The sequence below is a fragment of the Bipolaris maydis genome (assembly GCF_028858645.1).
Source record: "Bipolaris maydis strain C4 unplaced genomic scaffold PSV08scaffold_8, whole genome shotgun sequence".
NCBI classification, from domain to species: Eukaryota; Fungi; Ascomycota; class Dothideomycetes; order Pleosporales; family Pleosporaceae; genus Bipolaris; species Bipolaris maydis.
Window position 1 is genome coordinate 1229752 of NW_027093864.1, and position 12560 is coordinate 1242311.

Below are 12560 nucleotides of genomic sequence, written 5' to 3' on the forward strand. Positions count from 1 at the left end.
AGACCGCGCGGGGCAGCAAGCTGTATGGACAGAGGCTAGACCACTAGTTTCCACTATTTGGAACATGCATCGGTACGGCCCTTCGTACGAAAACAATACTAAATCCCGAGGTTTCGCGATATGTGACCTTTACAATTAGCGTTATTATTAATTGTAATCCGTCTTTTTTCCCCCGTTATCTGAGTCATCTGTTAGTAGGCGGCAATCTATGTGGCGCTTTACCGAGGCTTGTGGATACGTACTGTATAATGAATGCTACACCATGCTGAATCGCGGCTCCACTCATCTCTCTAGCAAACGGAAGCAGAAAGTAGAGTGTGCGTTCAACAGGACATATATGGTCCTGTTACTCCAGTATACCGGTATCACGGCATACCGGCATACCGGCATCAGGTAACAATAATGCAGAACCCTACGCAGATACGAGAAACACGGACCAAGCTTCACTTCCTGCAGCGCGGGGACACCAAGTTTCGATTGCGGAGCGCCCTATACAATGTTTTTATGGAAGGCGGCTTCAAAGTAGTCCCATCAAACTGCACCACGGTTGCAGCCTCGGTGAGCTCCTTGTTTGTGAGCTTTGGCCCTGAACGGCGAACTGCACGATATAAGAGCTTCTCCTGTTGACGTGACAATGCCTTTGGGCGACCACTGCGAGGTTTGTCCTTTGTCGAGTTGGTGCTGGAATATTTCTTGTACAGTTTCCGGATAGTCGCAGGATCGCGATTGAAGTGCGCTGCAACTTCAGCATTACTGCAGCCCTCGCTCAACATTGTAATTGCAGTGTCCCGCTCTTCGACAGTCATATTCTTGACAGGGCGAATCTTTTTCGGCGTGCCCTCTTCGGATTTTGCTGTGGACCTTGTGGTGGGCATTGTGTGTAGATGTTTGATGTGTGTGTGGTGGAGAGAAAGGACCTGATGATGTAGGAAGTTGAAGGGCAATCGGGCCATCCCGAGGCGCGTTCACGTCGCACGACATCAGCAGACTCCACGAGCATTACATCACAATCGCAACCTCATCATGGCTGGAACACGAAGCTCCACGCGCCAAAAGGCGTCTGCAGCACCAAAGTATAACGAAGACCTATCATCATCGGCTGAAGAAGCACAATCAAAACGTAGTACGACCAAGTCGACGCGTCGGAAGCGTACCCGCGATGATGAAGACGACGTAGCAGACGCCAACCTACCACCGCCCAAAAAAACCGCCACTTCAAAGTCCAAGGCATCCAAAGCAAGCCAACCCAAGGAGAAAGCCCCAGCAAAAGCCCCCAAAGCCCCAGAACTCGCAACATCCAAATCAAAACCCGCACCACCACCTGAACCCACCTCCCCATCCAACCGCGACGCAAACGGCAACCAGGAAGTCTTCTGGCTTCTCAAAGCCGAGCCCCTCCCCCGCTATGAAAACGGTGTCAACGTCGCCTTCTCCATCTCCGACCTACGCGCCTGCACAGAACCCGAGCCCTGGTCAGGAGTACGCAACCCGCAAGCCCGCAACAACATGCAAGCGATGCGCAAAGGCGACCTAGGCTTCTTCTACCACTCCAACGCCAAGCCCTCTGGCGTCGTCGGCATCCTGCGCGTCGTGCAAGAAGCGTTCGTCGACGAGACGGCGTTTGATCCAAAGGATCCGTACTATGATGCCAAGTCGCAGCGGGACAACCCGAAGTGGTATTGTGTGGGAGTGGAGTTTGTGAAAGAGTTTGAAAGGGTTGTGGATTTGCATGAGATTAAGGGGTTTGCGAGGGATGGGGGGCCGTTGAGGGATATGCAGCTTGTTACGAACTCGAGGTTGAGCGTTTGTAGAGTTAGGAAGGAGGAGTGGGAATTTATTCTGGGGCTCGCGGAGGGGAGCAAGGGTGAAGAGAAGGATGTGGAGAAGAAAGAGGAGTAATGAGGCTGTTGGCCCCTTTACACTGCAAGAGGAGAGACCGAGCCGCGAGTTGGGCTGTCGGTACTGGGTCTCATGTTTTCGAGGCTCTGCTCATCATATAACGGGTCTTCTGTATTCGGCACCTCCTACGTTTCTATGTACAACATTCTCCCACTACTCCGCGCCCAGCCATGCTGCTATTAATACTGCAACGCCTGGATTACCTCTGGGCTATTTAAAAACGCACATCGTTCCTGCAGCCTCTGCTGTGAGAATTCCAGCGTCGCGTTCGCTGTCCCTAACGCACTGTTGCCTGGATGCGAACCTCCAATCGTCCTTACATATGGACCACCAGGCCGACTAAAAGCCTCATCCCAGTTCAGCAACGTTGTCGACCCAGGGCTATCCAGTGCTGGCACGCCACGGCTGACATATGTGCTCCAAGACCGGCTCGCTCGCATGACAATCTCGTAATCGTACGCGGTGGGGTGGACAATATAGCCCGAATTATTATATACGTGCATAGTGTCGAAAATGTACGCAAATTCCGATGTATGGACTACGCCGAACCCAGAGATATTCGTGATCTGTTCGAGTATGGGATCAAGAAGGGTCTGGTTGAAGTTGTAAAAGTACACAGGGCCTTCGTACTTATCCTCAATTGCTGATCCCAGGTGCAGCGACGGACATACCATTAGGATGTCACGGAAGATGCGAGCCGAGCGGTAGAATTCCTGTGTCAAGTTTGGGCTGGTCCCGAATTCTTCTACGGGGTACAGGCCGAGCAGCTCAGCCAACAATTTCTCGGACATGCCTGGTAGATAACTGCGGATAAAGTCGTATGTGTCTTTGTCGGTCGCAATGGATATGTTTGTAAAGATATTGAGATCGCCTTCCATCCAGCCCGACATGAATGTTGCATTTCCAACACGACCTTCGGCAATCAGCTGACTGGGGGGAGCTGGAAGAAAATCTCCGTCTACCTGAGGCAACCAGATGTCGCCAATATTGTGTGCGATGTCGCTCTGATACGTTGCCTCTGAAGCATTAAAAAGCGTCTCGGTATCCAAGGCACGCAAGCACTCAATCGTCTCCGGTGAATCGAGTTTGGTCGTATTGCATCCAACATAGTCAACAACGGCTGTCATTGCATCCCTGGTAAACGTGCCTGTAATACCTGGCTCAAGAGACTGCGATTGCGCAATGCCCTGCTGGAAAGGCAGTGGCTTTTCCCCGCCATAAGCCAAAATATGCATGCCGATGGCCAGACCACCGGAGGACTGTCCGGCAATGGTAATCCTTTCCGGGTCCCCACCAAACGCAGCAATGTTGTCACGAACCCACTCGATCGCAGCACGTTGATCACGCAGCCCAGCATTCATGCTTCCCTCTTCTTTGAGCGAGTCCGAGGTTGCAAAGCCGAAGAATCCTAGTCGGTAGTTCATGGCTACGTGCATAATGGGCGATCCGTTTTCTACTGACTGCTTGATCATGCCATCGGGAGCTGTTGTTGGTTCATTGTTGCTTGCCCACCAGAAAGATCCGCCGTGTATCCATACAAGCACTGGTAATGGCCCTTTGCCTTCTCGATCCTCGGCTTTGGGTCTCGCCACATTCAAGTTCAAACAGTTCTCAGACGTTTCAGTAATGTTGTCCAGTCCAAGAGGTGCAAAGAGCAAGCCCAGCGACTGCGGGCAGGCAGGACCTGGCTTTGTAGCATCGATAACTTGGCCTGAGGTGTATTCGTAGGGAATCGGAGGTTTGAATCTGTTGTCGCCACTGGTATCTTTTGCATACGGGATACCTAGGAAGATTTCGATGTCGTTGCGTGCAATGCCCTGGACGTCGACATCGACATGTGATCCACCAAGTCGTATACCTGCTACTGTTGCTGCCGCACCGATACAGCCAGCTACTATTGTGAATTGCATGTTGCTTTCAACCGCAGCTTGGCTCTGTGGATTGCAAGAGGGTCAAGATGCAGGATAATGGCAGGCCACCAAGCAGCCTAAGGCATTGTTATAGCCGTGCCGGGTTGCTTAGGGGTAATGCTTGTGCTCGATAAACTAGATACCACCTCGACCGATTCTAGCCCGAAGCGGCAGGTGGATACCGTGACGCGACAGAAGGGTGTTGAAATTGGAGCGGCATTAGTGTGCAGATCCACCGATGGCGATTATGATTGTAGCCACTCGTCCTGTCAGCACAAAATCAAGCTCAGAGACAAAAAGCAATTCATGGCTGTGGGGCACGTTGCACAGCAACGTGCAACGTGCTAGGCTGGCATGCCTCTCTGCCTTGTACCGACATGCAGATAACGTGTGTGGCGCCTCTGCTCTCGCCCCACTCACACCCAAAAGGTAGCCTTACACAAGCCAAGCATAAAGCTACTCCAACTGCGCATGGCTACCCCGCAACTTTCTGCCAACGTCGTTCATCTCCGTGTTCGGAGCTTACGAAACAAATCTCTCGTACTATTGAGATAAGGTTCTGGTTTTTTATGCGATTCCATCCCGATTGGTTTGATGCTAGGCATTATTACGCCTTTTTACTGTCATTGTCCGTGCTTGCCACACCATCCGGTGCTGGGGCGCCTCCAACACCCGTGCAGTCAGCGATGTAATGCTTTTTTTGGTAGCTTGAGTTGGCTGGAGCCAGCACCATTTTCTGGGTAACCGGTTGGCTTCTTGAGTGGATGACGGGTTGAAAGGAAAGCACGGCATTACAAATCGACTCAACATAGTTAATGCTTTGTCCAGATAATAGCGGTCAAGAATATTGGGACCCGGTTTCGGCATCTTATGTAGGCGCTGACGTGAGAGGCGTATTGAGTAACTTCTCATTTCATCCTCCAGAACTCATTAATGAACCCTGCGACCTCTGGTACTCTGTCCCGCACCACTCCGTGTCCAGCGTCTGGGACAACGAAAACATTATCGAAACCAAAGTCTCGTAGCTCTTGTTCAGTACACAAATCGTCCTTCTCTCCCAAAACCACAGTCGAGGGTACACCCGTTGCCACCGCTTCCTGGAAACGCTCATGATTATCTATAACACCGCCGTCCCGGACGATAGCGACCACAGATGCCGCGTGCCCAGGGTGATTGCGGGTCTGCCACTCACGTACAGCTTCGGCGACTACTTCTCCCCGTCCAAATCTCTCTTTCCAATCCGATGGGACGATTAGCTCTCCACCCTCGAGCCAGGCCGTGACCCATTGCCGCGCAGCATCCTCATCGCAATCATGTTGGAAATGTTCTTGTTCAGCCGGCGTGAAAGAAGAACTCTTGACAAGTCCTGCAGGTGCAACCAACACGTAGCTTTGCACACGCGAAGCCCGTGATGCAACATAGCCAACTGTCAATGATGCGCCAAAGGAAAAGCCCACGAGATGAGCAGAAGGCCATTCCAAATGATCCAGTAACGTGTCGATTAGCCCGTGGAATAGGCCCGCCTCATGTGAAGCAACTGGCGTGTCACTCAGTCCATGGCCCCATAGATCAATCAATACAAAATGCGCCGAGGAAATATATGCATGCAGTTTGCGAGCTAGTGGAAGCATGCCTAAAGCAGGAGTCTGCACGCCATGGATGAAAAGCACACGCTCTGGAGGTTTTGTTCCTGGCCCTAGAAACGATGATGGAGGTATCGAGTAGTACGCGGCTTTTCCATTATTGGTGGTGAGATACCGGGCGGGTGGGAGCAGGGTACCAAAAGTAGAAGTGAAAGATTCCTCAGGAGGGGCGGAGACTGGCGATTTTGAGAGTGGGGACTCTACGCCTGGGCGTGGTAGAACGGGGTGAGGGATAGTTGAGGACATTGTCAGTGATGAGCTTCTGATAGGATGCGGTGCTTGGCTTTATGTTATTAGTCGAAGGATTTGGATGTTGATAGTAGGGCGTGATTAGCGGGGATCACGACACGTGACAATGTCGAGCATGGCAAGGCGACGTGCGGAAGGTGCGAACAAAAATGCCGACGGCATTTTATCTCGTCTTTTCTTTTCCTCTGTTACATTGAACTGCATCGTCATACACCCCTTTCGGGATAGCCAAAGAATACAGTATAACAATACAGTACTACACAGGTAAACAAAATAGGAAAGCGCTATTCAGTTCCTACCCAATAACATCGGTTCATGCCCTCGCTGATTGGCTGTGCAGCTAACATACCTAGCAAACTTTATTCGCGAAGCCCCGGCTGTTCCTTGGAACAGCAACACCGTGGAAACCATGTAGTGGAATATTCATCCCAAACGAAGAAACAAAGAACAAAGCACAATGTCGCACCGAATACAAGGAGATTTCGCTCTCGGCAAGATACCCTTTTTGACAAGCGGCCCGCGTTATTTGTCTTACCAAGAAAAAAACGAGAAAAAGTGAGATAGCCTCGGCTCAAGCGCATCCACATGCGCCTTGGAGATCTTGACAGACAATTTTCTCTAGCCTGTGCAGGCAATTCAAAATCGACTACCACACTCCATTCGAATCCCCAGACACTACAAGTCCAGTAAAAAGAGCAAGGGAAAAGAGGTACAAGGAAAAGACTCCGATAAAAATGGCAACCCAACGCCCACCACACGCAAAACAAGTACCACCCTCCCAAACCCGTCTCCTCTACCTATCAACCTACAACCTCGTCTTCGCCTCCCTCTGGGCCTCCATCTTCGTCCGCGCAACATCCCACGCCCTAACTTCTTCCCGAATCGATCTCTTCCGTGCCACGGAACCCCACGCCCGCTGGATCCAAACAGCCTCATTGCTAGAAGTGCTGCATGCTGCTTTTGGTAACCTCCTTTTTTTTTCCCCTCCTTTTCCCCGTTCCATTTTCTAAACTAGGCCTGAACCGAACCAGACCAAACCTCACCTCTAAATAAAACAAGAGCCTGGAAGGCTAACAAGAAGGGAAATAGGCCTCATCAAATCCCCTGTCAGCACCACCGCCTTGCAAGTCGTCACGCGCGTGATACAAGTATGGATGGTGTGGTTTTGTTTCCCTGCCAGCACCGCATCGTCGAGTGCGTATTTGGCGCTTTTGCTAGCGTGGTCCACGGCAGATTCGATTCGGTATTTTTATCTTGCGTTGAATATGCATGGGAGGGCGCCGGAGTGGCTTGTTTGGCTTAGGTACGTTTCCCCTTTCCTTCTTTGTTTTTTTGGTTCAAGGAATAGTTTGATGAGGATGGCAGAAGCTTATACTGGAGTACAGATATACGATGTTTTACCCACTGTACCCAGTGGGGATTGGAGCGGAGTGGTGGTTGCTGTATCGGGCCGTTGAGCCTGCAGGCAGCATCAACGGATTGATTCCGCCATTCTTTTACTTTTGTCTTGCGTTGTACATTCCTGGTAAGTGTGGGAACAGAGACATGCTGGGATGTGCGTTGGTTGCTGACTTGTGGCGTAGGTTCGTATACAATGTATACGTATATGATGAAGCAGAGAAGCAAGACGCTCAAGTCTGCGAAGAAGAGTGCTTGAAAAGCCCCTCTTTTTTTGCTTTCCTAGAGTCGGAAATGGGTTCAAGGGCAATTTCACATGACGCCAGTAACAGGCAGTATGCATCATGGTTGAACGCAGGCACATGCCCACGGAACTTTTGTACACGATATCAATACAAAGGAGATGCATGCATACCCAACCAAAACATAGAAAAGAGACATCTTTCCTTCTCTCCCTTCACCTATGCTTCCCACGACTATGAATGAAAAGAAAAACGCATCATATTAAATATAGGAAACCTTTACACCCATGCCAACGGTGCGCCGGACCTTGTCCCAAGCATTACGTATGATCCTCATTATCCTTTCTCGGAGGTCCCTTCTGCCGAATGCAAGGCCAAATGCGAGCAGGAAGAGGATGGTGCGGAAAATAGCCATTGGATTTGCAGTCATGGAATGTGCAGTATTGGATATCAGGGTTTGGAGATTAGCAAGTACGGTGGAGGCGCGGTTGTAGAAGCCCGGCGGGGGACTCATAGATTTCTTGGGCGGAGTGCGTGAAGTTCGAGAAGATTGCGAAGAGACAGGTTGAGGGGTGGATTGTGGCTTGCGGAAACGTTCGTCTGAGCCTCGGGGCTGGCGGCGATTTTCTTCCTCGCGTTTCCGGCGCTCGTCCTCTGCGCGAGACTGCTCAAGACGTCTTGCCTCGGTTTCTCTGCGGCGTTGCTCCATCTGTTCTTGCTGTTGTTGGCGCAGCTTCTCCTCCCTTGCTTCGGTGTCCTCCTTTTCTTCCTTGAGCGAGTGCAGAGCGAGCAGGAAAGCCTCCTTGCGCTCGTCATCAAGGACCTCTGACATACTGATGAATTCGCGGGCATAGTCCCACTCGTCGTTACGGGGCAGGACATGTAGAGTGTATAGTTCGAGCAGTTTGATACGCTTTTCAAGGTCGCGCGGGGTGTCTGTGCCGGTATGCTGCCTGTGATTACCAGGGCGCTTCTCTTGGTATGACGGCGAGGCCATATGTGAGGCAATATCGAGCGTGGGCGTGGCAGATGCAGAGAGGTATGTCTCAAGCTTTTGCTGGTTGAGGCGCTGGGAGGGAGCATGTGTGAGTAGCAGTGTGGCTCTGCATGGTGGTTAGTATAGAAATCATATCCAAGGCCTACTTTCGGCATACAAGTTCACAACAACATCGGCATCCACGTCACCCTCGACTCCAGCATAGCCATCGCGCACCACGTCGTCCCAGATGCTACCATCGCGGCATTTGGACACTAGCTGCTTCCAGCGGGTGCTGCCAAAAGCATGCTTTCCCTCTTCAGCACCCAGTTCGATGACGGCATTGAGAAAGGTGAGGTAGAAGCTCCAGACCTTGATCCGGGTGCCGCGAGACGCGGTTGCTACGGGCGCATGTCCTACAAGGTCGCCATTGGGGCCATTGGTATCGTCTAGGGGCGGCGGGGTGATGATGGGCTCGATTGTGGAGAGGGCCTCTGGGAGGCGGCGCGTCAGGAACAGCTGGGCGGCCTGGCGGTAGGCTTTGGCGATCTGAGAGGCTTGTTGCCGTGACGCCGACAGCGACGAGATGGACGTGGACAGGTAGCGCGACCCGCTGACATCGTCGTAGAGAGTCGCCATGGTCCCTGCAAGACGCGATAAAAGTGCTGGCGAGGAGTTTCGGACGGCGTTTACGGGCTCATAGCGGTGAAAGACGGGGGGAGCGGCTCGGTGGTGTGCATTTCCACACTCCGCGTCGTCACAACATTCGACCTCGGCTCTGTCGCTGTCGGGTCTGTCTTGGCGCGTCAACTGGCCGAACAACCATCTCCTCATTTCCGCACCCCGACACGTGACAAGCAATATACTTGTGCTTGCACTCTACGAGACATGTTGCATCTGCAGATATTGTACTACCACCATGGCTGCGATGCGCAATCAGCTCGCTTCGAAACCGTTTGCTTGCTTGCCACAAGCTCTGAGTCACCGGCTGAGAAATGCCCGTTTGATCGCTCTTGACCACCTTAGTTTCCCAACTGCCTCCAGGTAGTAGCCTTGCCACTCACTTTCTCTCGACAGCTGCCTCTTTGCCTTTACCACCATCGGCATTCACCCTCGTCTACATGCTTATATCGTTATCGCAAACTGCCTATGCTGCTTGAACGCAATTCCAATCATTCCAACAAACATGGACGTCGACGCAGCCACCTTCCCACACCACCTCCTGTGGATGCTCATTAACATCGCCGAGGCTGATTTTGTCTCGTTCGATTTGGAACTCTCCGGTATCCCTTCCCGCATCCAGGACAAGCCCCCGCGCGGCCCCGGACGTTTTACCATGGAGGAACGCTATGCCGAAACCAAGATGGGTGCCGATCGCTATCAGATCCTACAGGTAGGGATTACGTGCGCAAGGTTCGACTATATAGCAGACAAGTACGTCTTACGCCCATACAACATCGACATCAGCCCATTGTTCGATGAGCGCATCGACTTTGAGCGCGAGATCCGGTTTCAAAGTGGTGCCTGCACCTTTTTGCTCAAAAATGGCTTTGACCTTGGCCTGCCCTTTGCCAATGGTGTGCAATATTTGTCGCGACAAGAAGCAGAGAAAGCAAGGCAGATGGCATGTGACCGTTTGGAGAAGAAGAATCCTGTTCCTGACCTTCATCTCAAAGAAGGAGACGTCGAGTCTCTTGACTTTATGCGCCGTGTACGGGAGGCTATCAATAAGTGGAAGACCACCACCTCATCTGGTTTAGATATCACAACCCACACTGGGCTCCCTGACCGACCAAAACTACCAGTAATAACGCGCTTTGAAAAGCGTCTGGTTCATCAACTCGTGCGTGCTGAATTCCCTGACCTAGTGACCATGGGTCGCTCAGAATGCGTTCGCATCATTCACCTTGATCCCGTCCGCGAAGCAGAAAATATGCAGCGAATGAAGAATCGCGTCGACGAGTCCATATTGCGTCAAACTGGCTTTCGTTGGATTTTTGAGGCGCTAGTCAAAGGTGGCAATCTCAGTAGAACTGACCTGCTGTTTGTTGCTCGGACGACAGGTATGGCTCCAACGGCGGATACAGATGACACACGCACTTGTTTCGACAGGGCCATGGAGAGGCTAAAGACCAGACAGCCAGTTCTTGTTGGTCACAACATGTTCACTGACATTGTATATCTTTACCGTACCTTCGTTGGCGAGTTGCCTGTACGTCATGAGGAGTTCTATACATATCACTGCGTCATGCTAATGAAGGTGACCAGGACACATTGGACGATTTTCAAGATGTTATACACGAGCTTTTCCCTAAGATCATCGACACCAAATATCTGGCCACATTTGCCGAAGGCGATCTCAACGCGTCGCCTACTTTACAGGATATTGCACAAGGTCTCAGCAGCCAACCTTTGCCTGATATCATCACTCATGCGGATCATCCCAAGTACCAAGACATTGAGGCTTTCCACGAAGCGGGCTACGACAGCCTGTTGACCGCCACCATCATGATCAAACTGGCTGCTAGATTAGGTGTGGAAAGAGGAGAGAAGATACTTCCACCGCTTCTTCAAAACTTGACCAATGGCGCGGACAGTCGATCCAACCTTACCACCAATGAAAATGTACCCGATTTTGTCAAAGACGGCCGGGAAAAAGTGGAAAGGCCAATCCCATTACCACCCGTCGAGAACCCAGAAGCTAAACAGTCTAAGAAGCAGCGAAAAAAGAACAAACAAGCCAACAAGAAAGCAGGGCAAACACGATTCCAGACCAAAAATGTCTTTGATGCTCTTAGTGAAATGTCACTCAACCCAGATACCACGCCTCTATCAACCGATGACGAGGAAGCAGAGCCAATGGAAACAAAGAAAGACTACCAAAACGGAAAGCTGGACGAGCAAACAAGCCAATCTCCCGGGTCATGGGAGAATGCCACCCCTGTGCAGAACACCACGGGTTGGGCACCTCTAGAGCAAGTCGAACGCCAACCAATGGAACTCATCCCGCATTTCGATTCCAAATTCTGGGCTGAATTTGGGAACACACTTCGAGTCTTTGGCACTGAAGAAGCAGTCTGGAAGATTGCCACTTGGGAATCATGATTCGTCGGGATCCTTTGAACGTAACTGGAACGCGCGAATGTATGTGTGTATGTACGTGGACGAATGTAGCACAGGTTTTGGGCTTCAGAAAATTCAAGCGAAAAACATACCAGATGTTGCACCAGAAATGGATAGGGATACGCATGCGTGATGCATATGTACATGGTGCAGGTGAGACATGTGTTAGTTTGAATACCTGAAGTCGTTGCCTCATTTCTTTGCTTGTTATCAAGCTGCTTCACATTCTTATTGGTGATTCTGAGCACGACAACGCACCGTTCGTATCCGGACTTAAGAAAAGCAAATGGGGTATGCAGCGACGGGAAAAGGTAACACTAGTTTAGATTTCGTTGCCCTTTTCAGAAGATGTGCTTCAAGATGCATATGCGTAGCAAGTAAGCACAGCTAATTCAACTGCATCAGGCATAACACCACGTGGATTGTTTTTACTGACTTTATGCGAGGATTACATGACGTTACACTTAGTAGTTACTTATGTCTAAACGCTGGTGCGCAAGGATCAGCGCGGGGGTTTTGTGGCGCATCGGCATGGAGTCCTGGCAGCATGCATGCCCGTTTCCCGTCACACGTTTCTATGCGGAAAAGCAAGCACGGTGAAGGGAAAGCCAGCTGTATATGAAAGGAGGCAAAAAAAAAAATCTGGGAAAGTAAGCACAGCCTACCTCTTGCTGCCTGCTACGATCCATTGCCATCCCGCTCGCGTCTGTCTCGACGCATCGAAGTATGGATACCCATGCCATGAGTGAGGACCTGCTGCAGTGTACAATCATTCATCAACCACGTAATCCAAGTTTCGTCTTCACCACTTTCCCATCTCCCCTATCGTGTGGTGACACGACCGTGTTCTGATACATGAGTGCTAGTAGGTTGCCTTGGGCCATCGATCCAATAACCAGGATGGGCATCATTGCGGCATTTTTTTTTTGCTACTTTAGAGTGTAGTATGTCAGGGCAAAACCAAAAGCGGGGGGACCTCGGAGGGACGCAATTACTTGGCTATCCAACCAAATGCAATGATTTCACGATGCTTGGCTGTCTAATCGAGTGTCATGGCTGTAAGCACTGCTGCAGGCCGCTGCTGCAGAGAATATGTCGGGTGGGGGTGGGGGAACCTTTC

At 51.1% G+C, this 12560-nt stretch overlaps 7 protein-coding genes across 7 annotated transcripts; 3 read left to right on the top strand and 4 right to left on the bottom strand.

The window, feature by feature from the left end:
* Positions 1-415: 415 nt before the first annotated feature.
* Positions 416-893, bottom strand: PSV08DRAFT_391769 (uncharacterized protein). Its single transcript, XM_014223313.2, has one exon. The coding sequence runs from the start codon at positions 873-875 to the stop codon at positions 444-446; it is 432 nt and encodes a 143-aa protein (XP_014078788.1). The 5' UTR covers positions 876-893; the 3' UTR covers positions 416-443.
* Positions 894-976: 83 nt separating this feature from the next.
* On the top strand, positions 977-2010 carry PSV08DRAFT_362911 (PUA-like domain-containing protein). Its single transcript, XM_014223314.1, has one exon. The coding sequence runs from the start codon at positions 1024-1026 to the stop codon at positions 1897-1899; it is 876 nt and encodes a 291-aa protein (XP_014078789.1). The 5' UTR covers positions 977-1023; the 3' UTR covers positions 1900-2010.
* On the bottom strand, positions 1984-3868 carry PSV08DRAFT_224760 (Alpha/Beta hydrolase protein). The gene has a single exon (XM_014223315.1). It carries the CDS (start codon positions 3807-3809, stop codon positions 2079-2081), a length of 1731 nt encoding a protein of 576 aa, XP_014078790.1. The 5' UTR covers positions 3810-3868; the 3' UTR covers positions 1984-2078.
* A 746-nt stretch (positions 3869-4614) lies between these two features.
* On the bottom strand, positions 4615-5744 carry PSV08DRAFT_224763 (Alpha/Beta hydrolase protein). Its single transcript, XM_014223316.2, has one exon. The coding sequence runs from the start codon at positions 5696-5698 to the stop codon at positions 4718-4720; it is 981 nt and encodes a 326-aa protein (XP_014078791.1). The 5' UTR covers positions 5699-5744; the 3' UTR covers positions 4615-4717.
* Positions 5745-6350: 606 nt separating this feature from the next.
* PSV08DRAFT_45782 (tyrosine phosphatase-like protein) lies at positions 6351-7481 on the top strand. Its single transcript, XM_066093970.1, has 4 exons — positions 6351-6664; positions 6791-7004; positions 7087-7226; positions 7285-7481. The coding sequence occupies exons 1-4, from the start codon at positions 6436-6438 to the stop codon at positions 7356-7358; spliced, it is 657 nt and encodes a 218-aa protein (XP_065949036.1). The 5' UTR covers positions 6351-6435; the 3' UTR covers positions 7359-7481.
* On the bottom strand, positions 7441-9051 carry PSV08DRAFT_224766 (uncharacterized protein). Its single transcript, XM_014223318.1, has 2 exons — positions 8496-9051; positions 7441-8444 (listed from the first exon to the last, which is right to left on the bottom strand). Exons 1-2 carry the CDS (start codon positions 8954-8956, stop codon positions 7604-7606), a joined length of 1302 nt encoding a protein of 433 aa, XP_014078793.1. The 5' UTR covers positions 8957-9051; the 3' UTR covers positions 7441-7603.
* A 452-nt stretch (positions 9052-9503) lies between these two features.
* PSV08DRAFT_224770 (ribonuclease H-like domain-containing protein) lies at positions 9504-11633 on the top strand (the record flags this gene model as incomplete). The annotated part of the gene is made up of 2 exons (XM_014223319.1): positions 9504-10529; positions 10586-11633. 2 exons carry the CDS (start codon positions 9504-9506, stop codon positions 11420-11422), a joined length of 1863 nt encoding a protein of 620 aa, XP_014078794.1. The 3' UTR covers positions 11423-11633.
* Positions 11634-12560: the final 927 nt, after the last annotated feature.

Excerpts from the sequence above, each read along its gene's own strand:
- PSV08DRAFT_224760 (XM_014223315.1), bottom strand. The coding sequence starts at position 3,809 with ATGCAATTCACAATAGTAGCTGGCTGTATCGGTGCGGCAGCAACAGTA.
- PSV08DRAFT_391769 (XM_014223313.2), bottom strand. The coding sequence starts at position 875 with ATGCCCACCACAAGGTCCACAGCAAAATCCGAAGAGGGCACGCCGAAA.
- PSV08DRAFT_224766 (XM_014223318.1), bottom strand. The coding sequence starts at position 8,956 with ATGGCGACTCTCTACGACGATGTCAGCGGGTCGCGCTACCTGTCCACG. Across the intron at positions 8,445-8,495 it reads GCCGATGTTGTTGTGAACTT|AGCCACACTGCTACTCACAC; the intron begins GTATGCCGAAAG and ends ACCACCATGCAG.
- PSV08DRAFT_362911 (XM_014223314.1), top strand. The coding sequence starts at position 1,024 with ATGGCTGGAACACGAAGCTCCACGCGCCAAAAGGCGTCTGCAGCACCA.
- PSV08DRAFT_45782 (XM_066093970.1), top strand. The coding sequence starts at position 6,436 with ATGGCAACCCAACGCCCACCACACGCAAAACAAGTACCACCCTCCCAA. Across the intron at positions 7,005-7,086 it reads GAGTGGCTTGTTTGGCTTAG|ATATACGATGTTTTACCCAC; the intron begins GTACGTTTCCCC and ends ACTGGAGTACAG. Across the intron at positions 7,227-7,284 it reads TCTTGCGTTGTACATTCCTG|GTTCGTATACAATGTATACG; the intron begins GTAAGTGTGGGA and ends CTTGTGGCGTAG.
- PSV08DRAFT_224763 (XM_014223316.2), bottom strand. The coding sequence starts at position 5,698 with ATGTCCTCAACTATCCCTCACCCCGTTCTACCACGCCCAGGCGTAGAG.